The sequence below is a fragment of the Protopterus annectens genome, chromosome 14.part0 (genome assembly GCF_019279795.1).
Source record: "Protopterus annectens isolate FY-2018-M chromosome 14.part0, PAN1.0, whole genome shotgun sequence".
In the NCBI taxonomy this organism is placed as follows: domain Eukaryota; kingdom Metazoa; phylum Chordata; order Ceratodontiformes; family Protopteridae; genus Protopterus; species Protopterus annectens.
Genome location: NC_056748.1, coordinates 867,782,832 through 867,804,513, shown reverse-complemented (window position 1 = coordinate 867,804,513; position 21,682 = coordinate 867,782,832). Strand labels below are relative to the sequence as shown.

Genomic DNA, 21,682 nt, shown 5'->3' with positions numbered 1-21,682 from the left:
TCTGCTTGACATGTATGGGAAGTCTATTCCAGAGCATGGGCAGTCTCTGGATTATGAACCTGTCCTTCCAGCATGTTTTGTTGATTGTGGTAATGAGGTTGAGGTCTCTGGAGTGTATAGTGTGGAGGGATTGGGACTTCTTTAGATGTAGCATTTCTAACAAAGCTGGGTCAGACATGGCTTTCTAAGTCAAGCAGAGATCGCCTCTTAGTAGATGATATGAAATAGAGAATAGCTGGAGTTATTTGAGTCTGTCCATGTAGGACATATGTTTAAGGCTTAGAATCCTCTTTGTGAGGTACTTTTGTGGTCTTTCCAGCTGTTCCATGTGTCTAGTGAAGTACATGCCAAATGGGGCATTATACTCAATGATTGGCACAATGAGGGAAAAGTAGACAGAGATAATGACCTCTTTCTTCCTGGATACAAAACCCTTGGTAATGAGATGTGCCACATAGAAGGACTTTCTGACCACAGTGGCAATGTGGTGGTCGAAGGAAAGGCTGCTGTCAACCTGTGTTCTCCAGATCTCTTGTAATGCCTTCAGTGTTCAGTGCACTCCCATTGATGTGGTAATTAGTGGGAACTGAGTTTTTCCCAAAGGGGACGATGACACTATTTGGCATTAAGCTTAAGGCCATGGTTTCAACACCAGTCATTGGTCTCAGTGAGGCCTTTCTGTAGGATGTCTACATCACTTGGGGGGAGTTAATAATGGCTCCCAGCTTGCAGTTGTCTGCAAACTTGGTCAGGAAGAGTCCCTCCATGCTGGCCTGGACTTCTGAGAAGTAGATGCCAAACAGGAGAGGATCCAGGACCGATCCCTGTAGGATTCCACTCGTGACTTTTCGGTCGTCTGACTTGGAGTCCATTACTGTCACACTGTGGGTTCTATCCAGTGGCGGCTGGTGACTTCAAATTAAAGGGGGGCTGCAGGAGATAGCTGAATGGGGGCGGGTCAATGGGAAGGGGTATGGCCAACTAGAAAGGGGTGGAGCTATGCTCAAAAACACAAGAACTAGAACTTTAATTAAATACGCTGCCCTGGGTGCCAAACCGTCATTACAAGAGTCCAATCAAGACAAAATGAATTGTAGAAGACACAAATATTTCAATGCATTGGCTACATGACAGCTTACTTAATATCTAGATGGAAACAAAAAGGTTGTGAGGCATGAAAAAATAAATTACTTTTTAAATACATTACTGGAGTAATAGTCAAAATTAAGTATAAAAAAACAAGCTTCTCCTTGCACCACAGTTCTAATTAAAACTTATATTCAGCTTTATAAAAGTACAAAGTAACATGCTGAAAGTAGAAATCTCTGTGATACCCCCATTTGTAAAAATGTTTCTTATCCAAAAAAGACCTGCTGCCTGACAACAACTATCTACTTGTTTCATGGGGAAAACATGATCAAAGTAAAAAATGAACAGCAAACAAGAAACAAGCTCAAGATAAATTGCTTAAAGGATTACTGCACAGGTTATAAACTACACATGATAGATTAGCATTTTGTTTAGTTTACGAGTAAAGCCTGCAAAGATGACTGCAACTTTCCAACAAATGTAAGTAATGAGCTTCTGAAAATACTGTAATCCTGCCTTTTATTACAAATACTGTCATATGCATTTCAATACCTAAGACTTTTTGTACATTATCTAGTTATGTAAATATTCTCTGCATGACAACGCAAAAAGGCTTTCAATGTTGGTAATTATTTAACAGTATGCTTATTAAAGGTTACTTGCATCTTACAATCTCAGACAAGCTTACCCGATGGTCATTAAAGCATTGTTACTTAAACACAAAGCAACAGGGCACTGCGACAGCATGCATTTTCTGAATAAGAAGAAGCATAAATCAACAGTATAAAAATATAACAGAAAACCAGAACATTCTGCAAAATCAAGGACAGATGAAAAGCCACTGTCGTACTTGTGTCTACCTTGGATGGGGGAATGCTCTGCACACTTACACTGCATAACTGCTCCTTGCCTTGCTTGGTCACATCCAGAGTCACTACAAGGGGGAGTAGGGTGCAACAAGTATGTCACAAATTGAAATGTCTCTGGCTAATGGTGATGGCTCTGACACTCATACCCTCTCAACCTCAGAGCAAGAAATTTGGACAAAGCCATACATAGAAGTGGGACACAGACCCAAAATAAGGGCAATTTTTTAAATATTGCGCTTATAAACTTAGAAAGATAATAGAATAGTAGTAGGTCTTGGATTAGTATGAATTTACTGAAGGGTATGAAATCTGAAACTCAAAACGTCTGCCATTATTTTCTAACTTCAATCTTTAATGATTTGCCACAAATTTGGCAGAAAACCACAATTTTATGAAAAACAGACCAAAAATGTGATGCAAAAATATTAAACTGCCACACAATACAGCTGGGAACCTGTCAAAGAAGGGATACCTTTTTAATATTAGTACTGTTAACCTGAGCAGCTGACAAAATAAGAGCATCTACATGCATTTCTGAAATAAAAGTAATCCATAACTCTGATCATTACAGTTAATTATAATTGTAAACCCTCCATGTTTTCTTCCAAAATTGCCATTTTGCAGAGGGGTTATTAGGGGGAGAGCAACATTCTGAGCCAAAATTGGGGACAGTTGAGAGGTTTGGATATTACTAATTCTATAAAGCGATTTATTTGCACGTACCTCTCAACCTCTTAATGCAGGAAATCTGGACAAGGCCAAATAAATATATTGGGGGAACATACAAACAGTACTAAAAATTGCTCTTGTATAAACTTAAGACAGTTGACAGAATAACAGGTCTTGCTTTGGCATGCATTTTTCTGAAGGTTATAACGTCTGAAACTCAAGTTCTGTCTTTATTTAGTGACTTCATTCCTAAATGATTTGCCAGAAAACCACAAATTTTATGAGGAACAAACCAAAAATAAGAAGCAAAAATCTATTCATTCTGGAAAAATCTAGACAGTTGAGAGGTATAGTTCAGCCGGGGCTGTCTTGAGTTTGCTGCCCCCCCCCCTCACAAAATCATGGTCGAATGGAGCCTCCCCCCTGCAGCCATTCCAATGTCCCATTCCTTGGTTATTTCTCCCCATTAACCATAAACAGTGTAATGTGCATACTGCTTTATTTCTGCGATGATTTGGATTTCATTTGAAAGTTTTATTTTGCATTTTACAGCACAGACCCTAATAGATATCTGCTAAACAAAGCAATGCAGTCTCACAATGAAAACAGACTTAGCATTAAAATTTCTCTGCCCTTGAAACTCACATTCATTGAAACAGCATTGAAACCCACATTCAAAGAAAATACATTTTGCCAGTGGCAGATAAAGATGAACTTTGGGCTGTTTTCAAATCATAGGCCCCTTGAACACGAAACATACACATGCTCTTTGATACACCTTCCTGATTGTATTAAATTATATTCCTTGTACAATACAGTACAGTTGTTAGACGGCATTTTAAATTTATTGTTTTGAACATTTTTCCAGTAAACAATGAAACAAAATGCATGCGCCAATAATGACAAATCTGCCCAATTCAGAACATTTCCATCATAAAAGTCTACTCAAACTTTCATTTCCATCATAAAAGTCTACTCAAACTTCTACACTCCAGCAGCATCAGTAAATATGTACAATCTCTGAAGAAGTAAAAGTCATCTAAATAATTCCACATTAAAGAAATATGTAACTAATGAAAAGGTTGCTGCTAGCAAACAACTTTATATGTCATTGTTTCATCTACAAATAAAGTGGTTGTTGCCCTTGAGGAATAAATTGCCCATGTTGTATTAAAAAAATGATAAGCTAGTAATATCTCACTAGGGAATGGATGGCAAACTGATAACAGGTTCATAGTTTCTAGGTATCTTCGCCCAAAAGGTCTGCAGCATCCACCCCATTTACAACACAGTACAGTATCAGTAATGCATCTACTACTGTGGGAGCAGAACACACAGCCTTCTGCCTCAAAAGCAAGTACACTACTTGTTGTGCTATTAATGCAAGTAGACTCACCATAAGCAGTACTAAACTTTTGTTCCCCTGCAGCTCTCAGCTCCATGTAAAATCTACTTGACACTCCACTGTATCTCTGAACTTTGCAGCACAAGAAATCTGGAAAAACCCAAAATTTATTGGGGGGGGGGCAAAAGCCCAAAAACCAGGGACACATTTTAAACATTGCTTGTATAATGTTGGAAAGTTGCTACAATAAAATGCTGTGTTACCACCATACATTTCATTGCCAAGTCTTGAACCCAGGGGAACCCTGTGCAAAACAGTCAGAGCAACATACTACTATGCCAAATCAGCAGTTTTGTGAAAAACAGGAAGACTGAAACTTAAATGACTACCATTTATTTAGTGAATTCAGTTCTCACCATAGCTGTCAACCTCTTAGCACAAAACACCTGAATAAAGCCAATAATGGGGGAATTCAGCCGCCCAAACATATTCAGTAAATTCAGTTCTCACCATACCTTTCAACCTCTTAGCAAAAAACACATGGACAAAGCCAGTAATGGGGGAATACAGCCCCCAAACATATTCAGTGAATTCAGTTCTCACCATAGCTCTCAACCTTAGCACAAAAAAATCTGGACGAAGCCAATAATGGGGGAATACAGTCCCAAAAATAAGGACAAATTTCAAATATCCATGTTATAAACTTAGAAAATTGCTAGAATAAAAGGTCATGTACTTTCTGAAGAATATGAAGTCTGAAATTCAAATGCCTGTTATTTTTATTTAAAATTTTTTTAACCAGGAAAGTCTGACTTGGAACAAAAGCCAATTTTCAGCAGAGCAGGGAGAAACACTCCAGACACATGTCTTTGTAAGATGGGAAGACATGCAGACTCCACACAGAAAGCACCCCAGCCAAGAATCAAACCAGAGAACCTGTAGCTGTCAGGCAACAATGCTACCAGTGCACCACTGCACTACTTGACTTTGCCAGGAACAGCAAACATACAGAAACCACAGATTTTATGAGGAACAGAACAAATATGATGCAAAAACCTGCACATTTCTTTACAAATGGTGATGGGTAGGGAAATTCAGGCCCTTATTACCTGCACCCAAGGTACAGGGTTCAAGACTGAGTATTCTCTACCCACCACCATGTGTTCTCTCTAGCCACCAGTATGTAGCAATTGGGGCATTTCACACACACACACACACACACACACACACGCACACACGCACACACACACACACACACACACACACACACACACACACACACACACACACACACACACACATACACACATACACACACACACACACGCATGCACACACACGCATGCACACACACACACGCACACACTGTAGCAGCCAGATCAGTCCTGAAACACCCTACCTCCATAGCAGCAGATCCGTTCCTCCTCCATGGCAGCAGATCTAAGTCCTTGTCCTCTGTAGCAGCCTGAATCCGTCCTCTGAAGCAGCCTGATCAACTGTCCATCCTCTGTAGCAGCCCGTGCAAGCTGTACTGGTTTCCCCATGAGTAGGTTGGAGCCTCCAGCCTGCGGGCGATGCAGTCCAGTGTCCTTCTGGTCTGTGCGGTCATCACCACACAGACCTTTGGGCTGGCAAGGTGGAGATCCCTTTCTTCCCCATCCAGACTGCCTAACACAGCAGTCTGGAGTTCTGAGTACCAGGAACTCCAAGCACGCATGCGTGGTGTTCTGGGACTCGTGTATTTATTTTCTACAGGTGGGAGGACTTGCAATTTTTTTTTCTATTTTCCTTCTACAGGTGTGTGGGGGGGCTTCAGTCCTATAGCACGAGCCGCCCCTTGTTCTGTCAGCCAATTTGCAACCCATCTAGTGTTATAGGGGTTGATGCCTAGTTTGGTGAGTTTATCAATAATTCCCGAGTGGGGAATGGTATCAAAGGCCTAGGCCAGATCGAGGTAGGCTGTATGAACAGCCTTGCCCTCATCCACAGCTCTGGTGACTGACTCAAAAGAAGTCAACCAGGTTGAGCAAGCATGATCTACCTTTCACAAAACCAAACTGAGTGGGAGCTAGAGTTTGGAGATTCCCTGTATCCTTGTTAATTAGGTCCATGATGATGCGCTCCACAGCCTTACATATCAGACTAGTCAGGCTAATGGCGCGATAATTCCCAGGGTCTTTAGTCACTTCCCCTTTATAGAGAGGGATGACTGTAGCAGTGTGCCATTCGGTAGGGACAAAGCGTGAGGTCAGGCTGTGAGTGAACAGGATACACACATGTGGTGCCAGTTCACTTTGTAGTTCATGTAGAACACATCCAGGGATATTGTCAGGTCCCATGGAAGCTGTATTCTTGGCCTTGGACAATGCAGCTTTAACCTGTGCTGCAGTAATGCTGCATGCCTGGCATTCCTCCGGTACTGTGATTGGTCCTTTGGGGGGGTACAATTGGCACTGATTCTGTCGGCCAGTATGCTGGCAATATCTGTTGGCTCAGTATAGGTGGTACAATTATGCAGTAACTCAGAGCAAATCTGGTTATTGCTATGGAGATTCTTGATACAACTATAGAAGGCTTTGGGGTTGTTTTTAGTGCCTGCCACAATTCTGCCTTCATAGCTGGCTTTAGAGATTTTGATGCGGGATCTCAACTTTTTGTTGAGGCTAATAAGGGAGATTTTCCAGTCTTGGGACTTCACCTTTTTCTGCAACAGTTTCTTCTTTCTGTTGTAGAGTTTATTAATGGCAGGGGACCACCAGATTGTCTTCCTTTTTTGGAGGAGAGCTCTTTGGTTCTGTTGGGTATGGCGAGTTCCATGCATTTATATACGTGTTTGAACAGTGCACTGCTGTATGATTCAGCAGTCATGCATCTATTTTCCATTGACATGGGTGCCATGAAGTTAGCCAACTCTGTTTTTAGGAGCCCAAAGTCAGCTTTACAGAAGTTTTTTATAGTGATTACCTTTGTGGGGGGGGGGGGTTGTGAGTGAGATATGGATTTCCATGGTGATTAGTTTGTGGTCGGATCTAATCAGGGAGGAACTGACTATTGGTATAGAGCAACAGTTCCCCATGTTAGTAATAACCAGGTCAAGGATGTCGCTTCCTCTAGTGGGAGTAAGAATGAGCTGGTCCAGGGCATTGGAGTTGATAAATTCCAGGAAGCGTTGGGCCAGCATATTGGTGTAGGAGTAGTTTTCCCAGTTGATGGAGGGGTAGTTGAAGTCACCTAGTAAGAGAATGTTGGGTTGGATCCTAATAGTTTCAAGGGTGCTTAGGAACGTGGAGTAAGAGTCTTGGGACATGGTTGTGCACCTATAGCAGGCTACAACCTGAATCTCAGTATTACCCAATGTTAGTTGTACCTGAAGTATCTCAGATGCATTATGCTGGGCTACTAGTCTGGAGCTGTGCATATCCTTTATGAATATGGAGACACCACCGCCTTTGGAGCTTCGGTCCATGTTCTGGGGCCGAAAGGTGTGGAATGAGTTATAGCCTGGTAGTGCAGGAGTGCTTTCTGCTGCTTTAAACCAGGTCTCCATTACAGCATAAATATCAATGTTCTCCATTTTGAGGAGTGCTTTGCACAAGTGCATCTTGAGATTTAGACTTCTAACGTTGAGCAGCATGATTCTCAGATTGCATTTATTTATAGCTGTTATGGTGGTAATTTAGTCTTTGGAACATCACCTAAAAAAGAGACACTATAGGGATGGCAAGAGCCTTAGTCAATATCTGGAAACCCAGGGGTGAAAGATGCAGGCCATCTCTGGCAAAGCATCGAACTCTGTCCATCATGTCATCCCAAGTAGATGGATACTGGATCCCCTTAGAATGACACCAGAAACTTAGCCAATTGTTGAAGTCAATCAATCATATTTTCTGCTTGTACTGCAGTATCATTCTAGGGGACAGTAGGATGCTGCTCAGGGCTAGGGTCATACCTGCCTGGGCCACATAATCTCAGAGCTCCTCCATGTCTCTTTTTATGTAATCTAGGGAGGTGCATCTCAAGTCATTCACACCCACATGGACAGTGACAGAGTCATACTTGTTGTGGAGTGACCAGAGTGCATGTGTTATATAATGAATGCCGTGACTGCTTTATTGGCCTCACATCTACTATGAATTACTAAAGCAATAAACGATGACGTGGTATGGTATATTGAAAATTTACCCATGGTTGGTGTGGTTTAATCATGAGGGAAGCCAGAGTGATTAAATAAAGCCAACCGTGGGTAAATTTCAATATACCACAACCACGGAGTCGGTTATTGTTATTATACAATGACATTATTTAAGAAAAAAATACTTACTTTTCATAAATAATGCCTTTGTATAACGGCACATTACTGTTCTTCTGCTGGTTGTGGTACACTGCTTCCTTGTTTTGATGTACTGAGCATGCGTATGGGACTTGCGTCCCACGCATACCCAGTAACAGCAATGCTTTGAAACGGAAATGCTTTTTTTATTTGTTTAAAAAAACTGTTTTGAGGACTTTATACCAACAGAAAAAAGACCGGACCTTTTTCACTGGTATATTGTGGGATTTACAATGGGCACAATGGTCAATCAGCATGCACATTTTGGAATATTAATTGGGGGGGGGGTCATTGTATAATTCTTAATTGCTGTGATATTACAAACTGCTTTAAATTAGCACAACACCACCACCTATGGCTACACTATGTACCAGAAAAATGAGAAATCAAATCAGAAAATGACTCAAACCTGGGGTGAAAGCGGTGAAAAAGCAAATACAGGGCCCTTTCTATTTTAAACTTGTAATTAGTTTCTTACAAAATTTTCATTGATTTGTCAGTAACAGTACTTTGAAATGTAATATATTTGTAATTATACTTCTTTTGATCTTGATAAATTTAATTTACTGTATATCAGTTACAAATTTTTAAACAAACAGACAAATAAATAAATAAAATAAAGCAATATACTGAAATGTAAGTTGACCCACCTTAGATGCATTCTTTAACTTCAAGTGCCTAAACAATGCTAGTTGACATGCACAGTGCTGCTGTGATCAATTTGCATACATTATGCATACAAATGATCACATCTCTGAAGCTGTATATCATTAATAAAGAAATAGATTTTCCACTACTGAGTGCCCTATGAGAAGTAAATAACCATGCTCTGTATTCCTGAAGTTTAACAAAGTACAGAAACTTCAAAAATACTGTCCTCTTTGAGCAACCATGCATGGTTTTCTGTCTGCATCACTACAGATCTAATGGTTTATAACGACACAGCACAGATAAAAATCACAGCTGTAGATGTGCACCACTAGCTAGAAGACTGCTGCATCAACATGCCTTCACTCACGTGAATAAATATGGTTTATTGTTGCTATACTTCACAAAAGTGACTAAGTTCTGATTTCAAAAGCCAAAGCAGACATCAGAAATTAGTTTTAAATATTAAAACAAAAAGTACTTTAATGCAATATTTGAAACCATAAACAATGGATCCCATAAGATAAACGGCAATCCATAATTATCTATACTTAAAAAGTGTGCTAGTTCCAGTTGTCAGGTGTCATTGTCATTCTCCTCAGTCCCCTTTTTCCCTCAGTAATGAATTTCTTATACAATGTTACTGAGACACATACAGTCTCTGCATGGTGAGTGTAGAAAAACATAAGAGAGTTCTTGTACAAGAACACAAAATTCTCTCTGGATTGTAAGCTAAAACTAGAGTGAGTAAATAATTTAATAACTGGTATAATAATGCATTATTTCATACCTCTGTGAATTTCCATAACATTGCCAAGTGTGGTACTCTTCCATGAGGTCAATATGGTCCAACGTTGAGTTATAAAACTCTGTATAAGCTATTACTGGAGGGCTGGACAGGCTATTGGCTGCATCTACAGAAACATGATACACAGCATTTATAAATGTTCATTAGTAGCAGAGTGCTAATATCAATGCTGATTTTGATATACATGTTGATATCAAATTGTGATACTTAGCAAAAAAAAAAAAAAGATTAATGTTGAAATACACGATATGATTTGACAGCTACCTGAAAATTAAAAACAGTTTTGGAAACTCTGCTCTCCAACACTCAAAAGTAAAGCTACTTCGGTCTACTGCATGGATTACACATATGTCAATAAAAATAGTATGCCTGTGAATTTTCAGCAGACATTTACAATCTTGGCTTGTTATAATCTCTGTTTGTACTTACTGAGCAGAGCCAAAATTCTGACTGCTGATGGTATCCACCAACTACATTTCGCCATAGGAGGGAGTTCATCAGGTTTTCCAGGAAACAGACGCAAGGATACAAACTGGAGTAATCTATCAACTAGTTGTTTAAACCTTCGCTGAGGTATCCTGAAATACAAGACACAGCTCATGTAAATTCCAATGGCAATGATGATCATTCAGAATTAAAAGATGCTGCTTTTGGGCATCTTACTGCTGTTCGTTATGAAATGTATTCCCTATACATCTATGAGACAAAGCAGCATGCAATCCATATTTTTCAGAGTATAACAGAGAACAATATTGTGTTAGCCTGCATGCATCTCTCTCCAACAATATTTCATATTTCTGAGGTGCGTACAACTGCGCCATTCCTTAAAGTTTTTGCTTACAGCATGTGAACTGGGTTTTCCTTTGTCCTTTTCACAGTAAATCATTTTGCAGATTATAGACAGCTGTGTAGCGTTTCCACAGACAAATCCCTGCCTTTTTGTTTCCAGAACTACTTGAGGTCAAAGGCTTTAAATTTTTAACATTAAAAGATAAGGTTCAAATCAGATCATTACTGATACAGGTGTCTTTTGAGCATAAAGTAAAACTGTTGAAAAAGAGCTTGCCTGGACATATAATTCCTACAGATAGTTTTCCCATTTAAGGTAAAAAGAAGGGTTATGAATCACTGTCCGTGAACCTTGGTACAGACAGCAAGGAATATAGTCACCCCAGTTACATAAATCATCATCAGGTGTCTATAGCTATGGATTGAAATATAAATTATTGCACAGTGAAACCGCTAATAATCTATCATGTTCTCCTGGAGTTCACTAAGAAACGTATGAGAAACAAAGACCTGAATCACAGCACTGTCTCATTCAACTATCACCCCCCCCCAAAAAAAAAAATAATTAAATGAATAACACAGCCCTTTGAATAAGAATAGGAGTGCTAATACACATGCCCCATACGTAGGAAACACAATGCCATGGAAGTTAGCTGTACTTAATGTGTGAAAAACAGAAGTGCTGCATTTACCAGGACACCTAAATACATAAAAGAAATGGAAGGCAAATGGATTTCTTCGTTATTCTCATACACCAGTTCTGAAACAGATGTTTGAAAACCTGAAGCTTTTCAATGGAGATCATGGTACAGAGCGTATCAGGAAATTTACCATTTTCCTCACTATAGTGTGATTTCGGAGTTGCTATATATAATTTGCAGGGGGTGTGGAGCCGCAGCCCACATGGGCCCCCCTGCAAAAACATAAAAAAAGGGTTTTTTTGGTTTTTTTTGTGGGTTTTTTTTTGGATGTTTGAGTTTTCAGAAACTTGATCATATGGTCATGACTTTATGAATTTCAAGTTTGTGAAAACGTGATCATCTGACGTAAACCCATATATCTGTGTGTGTATATCATTATACAGGGGATATAAAAATATACACACCTCTGTTAAAATGGCAGGTTTTTGTGATATAAAAAAATTAGACCACAATAAATCATTTCAAAACTTTTCCCACCTTTAATGTGACCTATAATCTGTACAATTTAATTGAAAAACAAACAAATCTGTTAGGGGAAAAATATACAAAATAAAAAACATACAATAAGCTGGTTGCATAAATTTGCACACCCTTAAACTAATACTTTGTTGAAGCACCTTTTGATTTAATTACAGCATTCAGTCTTCTTGGGTACACAACTGCCATCAATTAAAGAGACTCTGATTAGCCCCAAATAAGGTTCAGCTATCCTAGCAGGATTTTCCTGACATTTACTCAGTTGCCTGCTACAGCAAAAGTCATGGTTTGCAGAGAGCTTACAAAGCATCAAAGGAATCTCATTGTTGAAAGGTATCAGTCATGAGAAGGGTACAAAAAATTTTCCACAGCATTGGATATACCATGGAACACAGTGAAGACAGTCATCAAGAAGTGGAGAAAATATGGGACGTCCCTCCAAAATTGATGAAAAGACAAAACAAAAACTGGTCAGGGAAGCTGACAAGAGACCTACAGCAACAGTGAAGGAGCTACAGAAATTTCTGGCAAGTACTGGTTGTGTATGTGACAAAAATCTCCAGTATTCTCCATATGTCTGGACTCCAGTATTCTCCATATGTCTAGAATATGGGATAGTGTTGCAAGATGGAAGCCTTTTCTTACACAGAAAAGCATCCAGGCCCGGCTAAAATTTATAAAACAATACCTGACGTCTCCCCAAAAGCATGTGGGACAATGTGTTATGGTCTCATGAGACCAAAGTTGAACATTTTGGCCACAATTACAAAAGGTACGTCTAGTGCAAAAACACTTCCCATCACCAAAAGAACACCATCCCCACGGTGAAGCATGGTGGTGGCAGCATCATGCTTTGGGGTTGCTTTTCTTTAGCTGGAACTGGGGTTTTAGTCAAGGTGGAGGGAATAATGAACAGTTCCAAATACCAGTCACTTTTGGCCCAAAACCTTCAGGCATCTGCTAGAAAGCTGAAGATGAAGAGGAATTTCACCTTTCAACATGACAATGACCACAGGCATACATCCAAATCAACAAAAGAATGGATTCACCAGAAGAAAATTAAAGATTTGTAAGGGCCCAGCCAGAGACTAGACCTAAATACAATAGAAAATATGTGGTGTATGCTCCCCACTCAAGATGTAGGGCATAACGGTGATGTACAGACATACATTCCCCCCTGACATCTCAGATGCTCAGGTAAGAGCTGCCCTCTCCAAAGCAAAAAACACAGCATCAATGGGACCAGATGGTGTCCTGGGCTGCGTCCTACATGAACTCCAAGAAGAACTAAACCCAAACATAAAACTACTGTTCAATCTCAGCCTTACTACAGGATATGTACCCAAAGAGTGGTGTACAGCAACAGTGGTCCCTCTCCACAAAGGTGGTGCCTCAACGGATCCTGGAAACTATCGCCCCATAAGCCTGACTAGCTTGGTCTGCAAAGCTATGGAAAGGATCATCATGGACCTCATAAATAAAGATATTGGGGACCTACAGACACTGGATCCTACCCAGTTCGGCTTTGTTAAGGGCAGATCCTGCCTCTTGAACCTGGTCGATTTCTTTGAAACAGTCACCAAGGCCATTGACAAGGGGAAGGTGGTCCACACAGCCTACCTGGACCTCGCAAAAGCCTTCGATACAATACCCCACTCGGGCATTATAGAGAAGCTTACCAGCTTAAATATAAACCCCTATGTCACTAGATGGGTTGCAAACTGGCTCAAGCACAGAACGCACATGGTTAGAATTGCTGGAGCCATGTCAGACTCCAAACCAGTTACAAGTGGCATCCCACAAGGCTCAGTCCTGGGACCTCTCTTGTTCGGTATATATTTCTCGGAGGTACAAGCCAACATGGAAGGACTGTGGCTGACCAAGTTCGCAGATGACTGCAAACTGGGCGCCATAATCGACTCTCCAGCCGACACAAGCATCCTACAAAAGGGCCTCATAGAAACAGACAACTGGTGCCAGAGCCATGGCCTCAAGCTAAACGCCAAAAAGTGTATAGTCATCCCCTTCGGCAAAAACAAAGTGCCCACAAATTACCACATAGATGATAATCCATTAAGTATGGAAGAAGTAATTAGGGACCTGGGGACCCAAGTTGATAGCAATCTCTCATTCGACAACCACGTGGCCAAAGTGGTTAGAAAAACATTTTATATAGCCCACCTAATCATGAAGGGATTCACATCTAGATCAGGGGAGGTCATTGTGCCTCTTTACTCATCCCTCATCAGGCCCATAACTGAGTACAATGCCCCTTTTGGGATGTACCTTACCAGACACCTGCAGCAAATGGAAAGACCCCAAAAGTGGCGAAAGCCAAACACACACTGGCTAGGCTTGTAAATGCCCTAGGGCAGATAGCCTAGTATGAACCTATGAACATACCTCAAAACTGAACGGCCCCAGGAGAAGCAACACTCCTATGAAGTAGGAAGAACATGTGCATCCAGAAGGAGAAATAGGAAAAGAATAGAGTGGTAGGAGGAGGGGAGGAGGAAAGGAGCCAATACTGTACCAGTGAAGAGAAGGACATCTAACGTTATGGTAAGGTTTTACGAATAGAGTGGTGGGAGGAGGAAAGGACATCTAACGTTATGGTAAGGTTTTACGAATAGAGTGGTGGGAGGAGGAAAGGAAATCTAACGTTATGGTAAGGTTTTACACAACTGTACTATGTCCTTCCATATCACTGTTGCAGTATTCTTTACTAAAGGGAGTGCAAAAGCTCAAAGGAAACTTGGGGGGAGGAAGGCCCAGCAGAGCACTCAAGGAGCCCATGCGGTACAGCTCTGGTAAAGCTAGCTCTTGCTCTGGAAACATCCAATTTGGAATGCTTAGTAAAGGTATGGAAAGAGGTCCAAGTAGCAGCCTCAAGTATGAAATTCTTAACCAATCATTTGAAAAAAGAACCAAAGGAAGCCACAGTCCTGGTAAAATGAGCCTTTACACAGGCAGAAAGGCTTTTCCCATGAAAAGAGCAACAACAAGAAATGGCCTTAGAGATCCGTGAAGAAATGGTTTGCTTAGAAACAGCCAAACCTAGAGATCTAAGATGAAAGGAAATAAAAAGCTGATCAGACTTGTGAATGGCCTAAGTCTTATCTAAAGACCTGAGCTGTCCATGCAAATCCAAGGTGTGAAGACCCTTCTCACTAGTAGATTGCAGAGAAGGAAAAAGGAGGGCAAATTAATACACTGATTAAGATATAATTCATTATCCACCTTGGGCATAAAATGAGGATTAGTATGAGGCACCCTGTCCTTATGAAAAGATTAAATGGAAACAAAGTCACTGCTGTGGAGGCATAAAAACAAACTTCTAATAAAATAAAATTAAAAATCCTTAGTGAGCATCAGTAAATGAAATACAAAAACAAGGTCAAGCACTTTCAGCAATAGCCTTCATCGGATCGATTTTTATACCTCCACCACAGTGACTTTGTTTCTATTTAATCTTGCTTAGTTTGTCACCAAGTGTCTGGCGGTGCCCCTTCTTATTTCAAAAACTAAAAAAAGAGGAATAGCCATAAGAGCCTGGAGTCCAGACACTATGTTATCTGAAGTAAGGGCCAAAAGAACAGTCTTCCATGTACAATGTTGTAAGGAAGCTGAAGCTGCAGGCTCAAAAGGAGCCGGAGTCAATTTTTCAAGAACAAAATTAAGGTCCCAGGAAGGTGGAATAGGCTTTCGGGAAGGTCAGATATGAAGGATGGCTTAAGAAACTACTTAACCTCAAACCTAGGGGTCAGTGCAGGAGTTAATGACTGATGAACAGGAATAGCTGAAAGGTGAGCTTTAACTTAAGAATATGCTACCCAGCATGGATTAATTCAAACAAAAGTGAGAACCAGAAGGATCATGGTTACACATAAGACACCAAATAGAAAATCTCTTACATTTAAACACACAATTTCCTGATGGTGGGTTTCCTGGTCTCCTGCAGAACTCCTAAGCAAGTACTTGGAAAATAGGTGCCTAAAAGGGATCAAAGCCATATCACACACAATGTCAGCTGAAGAGTGGACAAGTAAAACTGCATGACAGACCCCTTGTCATGTGTGCATAGGTCCACCTCGTGAGGTAACTTGTGGTGATTGCCCTTGGTTAGGTGTAGAAGACATTAACAAAGCTGCCTGGGCCAAAAGGAAGTCACAAACAAGATTTTAAGGGAATGCTGCTCTATCTTGAGTAGGACCCTTGCCAATCAAAAGAAGGGGAGATAAGGCATAGAGAACCAAAAATGCAAGGGAGAAATAGGAAAGTGCAAAACTTCTTGAAAAGGGGATGAATTGGGATATGAAGATAACCATCCTTGAGATCCAGAGAGGCCAGTAAGCATGAGGAAGAAGAGGAGGAAATATGGTCTGAAGGGATAATATCCAAAATGAAGGAATCTTCAGAAAGGTGTTGAGCTGAGAAATGTCTAGAATGGGTCTCCAGGTGCCTTCCTTCTTGGGAACTAGAAACTTTCTAGAATAACACCCCCCTCCTGAGAAGGGGACACAGCTTGAATTGTACCTTGAAAAGGAAGGCCCTGAAGCATTTTGGGGGAGAAAGGAAGTTTTCACTGAGGAAAGCAAGGGATGTCCAGAAAAGGAGGAAGGGATTTCCATACCATGAAGTATCCCTGATGGATGATGGATAGAACCCATGATTCTTGAGTGATCCTTAACCAATTGGGAAAGGACAAAGGAAGATGAAGAGATAAAGGAACCTGGCTCAGGAAAGGGGAAAGGAAACGGTCAGCTAGAACCTGGCTTATCTTGAAAAGGAGGTTTCTGAGAAGTGGGAGTCTGAGAAGGCTTAGGAGGAGGAACCTGCCTAGAGCTCATTTTACCCTTGGTAGTAGGGTGAGACTATCTGCAAACAAAATCAGATTTAGAAAGATAACTCCTCTGGAACTTAGGAATAGGATAAATAAATATATGCTTCAATTGTAAGGTCTTATCCAGCAGAGACATAAAAAGCTCAGCAGCCATAGAGCCAAACAGATTCTTACTATCAAGGCCAGCAACAACATCATTAGGTAATGGCTGGAGATGAAGTCAAGGGTAATGTCTCAAAACAGAATGAAAAGCAAAAGCCATAGAGAAGACATTAAATGCCTCATAGCTACATTTAACAGTGTGGCAGGCTACTTGAGAAGCAAAGCCCAGAAAACAGAGGGATGAGGCAATCCCTTCAGAATCAGGGAGGTCTGAGATAGCCTGAGAAAGAAGTGTCAAAACATACCTGGTCAAATGTGTCTGGTATTAATAGACCAAAAAGCCAAGGTGGCAGCAGTATATACCTTCTTGCCCAACCATTCTATAACTCTATATTCATTGGCTGAATCCAGTAATTTAGTAGAAGACAAAAACTAAGATTTTTTTGTCAGAAGAGACAGACACTACAGAAGGGTCAGCAGATGGCCGTTTGTACAGAAATGTATACTCCTCGGACACCTTATAAAATCTGTTGGCTTCTCAGGGGTTGCAAATTAATAATCAAGGGCCACAGAAGCTTATTAAATGTATCAAACAGCAGCCAAGACTGGAGCAGAGGGCTTAGGGGTCTCCAACACCGTTTTTGAAAGTCAGAAACCTGAGAATGGTCCCAATTAAAAAAAAAAATCCATCATATGAGAAACCGTGTCCCCAAAGGAGAGTTCTATAAAGGGAGAGTCAGGACTAATACAGTCATCCTCCTCAGAGCCATAATCCAAGGGAAAAGGGATCTGAGTGGAATATGCCAAAGACTTTTCCTCAGAATCCAAGTCCTCGCCAGAGGAATCCCACTCTCTAGCCCTCTTGAGAGGGGTACAGTACCAAGAGGGAGCAGGTACAGAAACTCCTTGGGGAAGTTTCAAGGGCATTAAATAAACCCGGTGTAAAAACCTGCCATTCACACTGGGGGGTCTTCAGGAGTAGGAGAAATATCCTTGGATTTTTTTTCTTATAAAGGATGTCTACCCTAAACATCCTAGGAGGTTCCAACCCTTGCTTACAGTCAACTAACATTGTCAGAATCTCCTTCAGAAGATGGAGAACATCGATGTCTGTGCTGTAACTGAAACCTGGTTCAAGGCACCTGAGAGCACCCCGGCACTATTAGGTTTTACCTCATATCATGCGTTCCGGCCCCAAAACCCAGACCACACCACAAAAGGAGGGGGTGTATCCATATTCATAAAGGATACCCACACCTCCAGGTTGGTGGCAATGCACGAAGCTTCGGAAACCATCCAGGTGCAACTAACCATAGGCAAAACTGCTCTACAAATTGTAGCATGCTACAGGCCACCCTCTCAAACTCAGGAACCCCACACAGCCTTCCTGAAGACACTGGAGGGTATAAATGTATCTCCAAACACCATCATATTGGGTGACTTCAACTACCCGAATATAGACTGGGAACATTACTCAAGCCCTAACTTTCTAGCCCAACGGTTCCTGGAGTTCATAAATTCAAATGCCATGGAACAGCTAGTCACTGTTCCCACGAGAGGAGAAAATATACTAGATCTCATTCTCACAAACATGGGGACAAAATGCTCCACACCGGAAGTATATCCCTCATTGGTGAGATCTGTTCATAAACTAATCTCACTGGAAATCCACATCTCGCCCCCACCCCAAACAAAAAAGACCACAGTGAAGAACTTCTCTAAAGCAAACTTCACACTACTCAAGACTGGTGTGGTATCCTTCAAGGCCCCTGAGACAGTGGAAACCACAACCCAAGCTGCGGAGGCCCTTACAAATGCCTTCTATGAACACCTCCAGGACTGCATGGATCAGGCAATCCCAAATAAAACCAAGACTCTTTCCACAAAGGGCAAACGTCCAGTCTGGTGGATCCCAGCCATTAACAAACTTTACAATAAGAGGAGAAAGCTATTACATGATAGAACAAAATCCATAAAAGGGAAGTCACCCCTGATCATTATTAGTAAAAAATACGAGCACTCATAAAATCAACTAAGGCCAATTTTGAGAGAAAATTGCCATGGATTCAAAGGACAATCATAAGGCCTTTTTCAGCTATGTTAGGAACCTGGGTGGAAACTCCAAGATATGCTCAGAATTAGTCCAAAATGATACAAAAATCACTGAACCCACAGACATTGCCAACATACTGGCAGACAGGTTCAGTGCAAACTTCACCCCCCCCCCCTAAAGGAGAGATAACTATCCCAGCAGAGTGTAGCCTCCCAGACATCTCAAATGCGCAGGTGAAAGCTGCTCTCTCTAAAGCTAAAAACACAGCATCAATGGGACCAGATAGTGTCCCCGGCTGTGTGCTACACGAGCTAAATGAGGAATTAAACCCGCACATAAGGCAGCTGTTTAATCTCAGCCTTACCACAGGATACGTGCCCAAGGAGTGGCGTAAGGCAACTGTGGTCCCACTCCACAAAGGCGGTGCCTCTATGGACCCTGGTAATTACCGCCCCATAAGCTTAACAAGTCTAGTCTGCAAAGCTATGGAGAGGATCATAATGGAGCTCATAAACAAAGATATAGGGGACTTGCAGACATTGGACCCGACCCAGTTTGGCTTCGTCAAGGGCAGATCATGCCTTTTGAACTTGGTTGACTTCTTCGAAACAGTCACCAAGGCCATTGATGAGGGAAAGGCAGTCCATACAGCCTACCTTGACCTTGCAAAGGCCTTTGACACAATACCCCACTCGGGTATTGGAGAAAAACGTACCAGCTTAAATGTAAACCCATATGTCACAAGATGGGTTGCAAACTGGCTTAAGGACAGAACCCACAGGGTTAGAATTGCTGGCGCTATGTCAGACTCCAAGCCGGTCACAAGTGGTGTCCCACAGGGCTCGGTCCTTGGCCCCCTATTGTTCGGCATCTACTTCTCAGAAGTACAGGCCAACATGGGAGGACTTTGGCTGACAAAGTTTGCAGATGACTGCAAACTGGGCACCATTGTGGAAAGTGCATCGGACACGGATATCCTTCAGAAGGGACTCACGGAAACAGATAGCTGGTGCCAGAGCCATGGCCTGAAGTTAAACACCAAAAAATGTATAGTCATACCCTTTGGGAAAAACAAGGTAACCCCAAGCTACCATATAGGTGGCAATCCACTAAGCACAGAAGAGGTTATCAGGGACCTGGGGACCCAGGTTGACAGTGGCCTTTCTTTTAACACTCACATTGCTAAAGTGGTTAGAAAGACCTTCTACATTGCCCACCTGATCATGAAGGGATTCACATCCAGATCTAGTGAGGTCATTGTTCCCCTGTACTCTTCACTTATCAGACCAATGATCGAGTACAATGCCCCATTCGGGATGCATCTCACCCGACATCTTCAGCAATTGGAGAGACCCCAAAAGTTCCTCACCAAAAGGATAAAGGGACTCCAAAATCTGTCATATGCTGCCAGATTGAAGAAACTCCAGCTCTATTCAGTTGCATACCATCTGCTCAGAGGTGACATGTGCCTGACATACAAGGCCATGTCCAACCCAGAATTAATGGACATGCTCCACCTCAAAAAATCCAAATCCACCAAAACCACTAGAGCAAGCGACTTAAACCTTAGCACGGATATAAATAGGATGTGCTGGAGGGATAGATTTATCACTCAGAGACTCCCTATGCTGTGGAATAAAATCCCGATCCATGTGAGGCAGAGCACCTCGCTGGCTCTGTTCAAGAGAAATCTTGACCTGTGGATGGGAGATCATAGGTTTATCCCGGGAATCATCTCTGTGTCACTGCTGGACAGAGGCACAACAAACTAATGGGCACAGTATTTTTTCATATAAGGGGTGGTGTAAGCCACAAAAATTTGGGCTAGGCTTATAAATGCCTTAGGGCAGATAGCCTAGTATAAACCTATGAACCTATAAGTATCTGCAGAACCTCCCTCAGACCCTCTGAAATGAATAGTCGAGGTCCCCCCCCCCCAACAGCAGTAATGGATGTCTGCAGAGCTTCCAGGTTTGCATGAGAAGTTGGATCCATGCTGGCCTCTGATATGGTTGTGGCTGGGGAATCTGATATAACAAATGGACAATCCTTTGGGCTTTCACCAGCCTTGAGACAGACATCTGGGGGAGGTGGGACAGCAGCCAAATCAGACCAGACTCTTTGGGCCTTTTTCTTGGCAGGAGGCTGACCTTTGGGATAGGAAGATTCTGCCATGGCACCCTGCAATAACAATTTAAAACAATGGTTCTCTAGGTAAATGGATAAGGAGGAGAGCCAACTATGTAGGGTGTTAGAGACAAACACTTGGCAGACAGAACACTTCATGTGGTTGTGAAAAGCACCCAAACAGAAGAGACACTGCTTGTGATGATCCTTATGGGGAGTCTGCCTCCCACACTGACATTTTCCCTTTCTTGGGAACATGTAATCCCACAAAACTGAAAAGGGAAGAAAAGAAGAAAAAACCCCAATGGGGCACTTATCTGAAACATGGCTCAGTAAGAAGCCTACAAGGAGGAGCATTCAGACCAACAATGCTATTCGGACTGGCGACAAAGTAATTCTGAGGTCTGTATGTCTGTAAATTAACTTTCTAGCCTACGCCTTGAGCAGGGAACGTGTGTGACGTACTACTTCTATAAAATCCTAAGGCTTTGGTATACTGACAGGACGTTGGGCTACCCTTGGCAGGGAATCCCCTTTAGTAAAGAATACTGCAACAGTGATAGGATATCAAGAAAAATAACCAGAGATCTTGTGGAGGTATTAGAGATATTTTGGAAATTTTATAAAAATTTGTTTAAAGCAGAGGAATGTAGAAATCAAGAAAAAGCACAAAAGAAAGTATTTAAGGATGACTTAGATATGCCAAGGTTAGAGGTAGATGAAGCTCCACTATTAACAGTTAAGATAGGAGAAGATGATAAAAATGTTGGTTTATAATCTACCTGCAGGAAAGTCTGCAGGAACGGATGGTATTCCTGTGGAAGTTTAGAAG

At 41.6% G+C, this 21,682-nt stretch overlaps 1 protein-coding gene across 1 annotated transcript in view; it reads right to left on the bottom strand.

Moving 5' to 3' along the window:
- The window catches only part of HECTD2 (HECT domain E3 ubiquitin protein ligase 2), a 1,329,650-nt gene that overhangs the window by 582,349 nt on the left and 725,619 nt on the right, over nucleotides 1-21,682 (bottom strand). The window contains exons 9-10 of the mRNA XM_044056649.1: nucleotides 10,188-10,336; nucleotides 9,741-9,864 (exon numbers count right to left, since the gene is read on the bottom strand). Of these exons, the coding sequence (XP_043912584.1) occupies nucleotides 9,741-9,864; nucleotides 10,188-10,336 (273 nt within the window). The remainder of the gene's footprint in view (nucleotides 1-9,740; nucleotides 9,865-10,187; nucleotides 10,337-21,682) is intronic.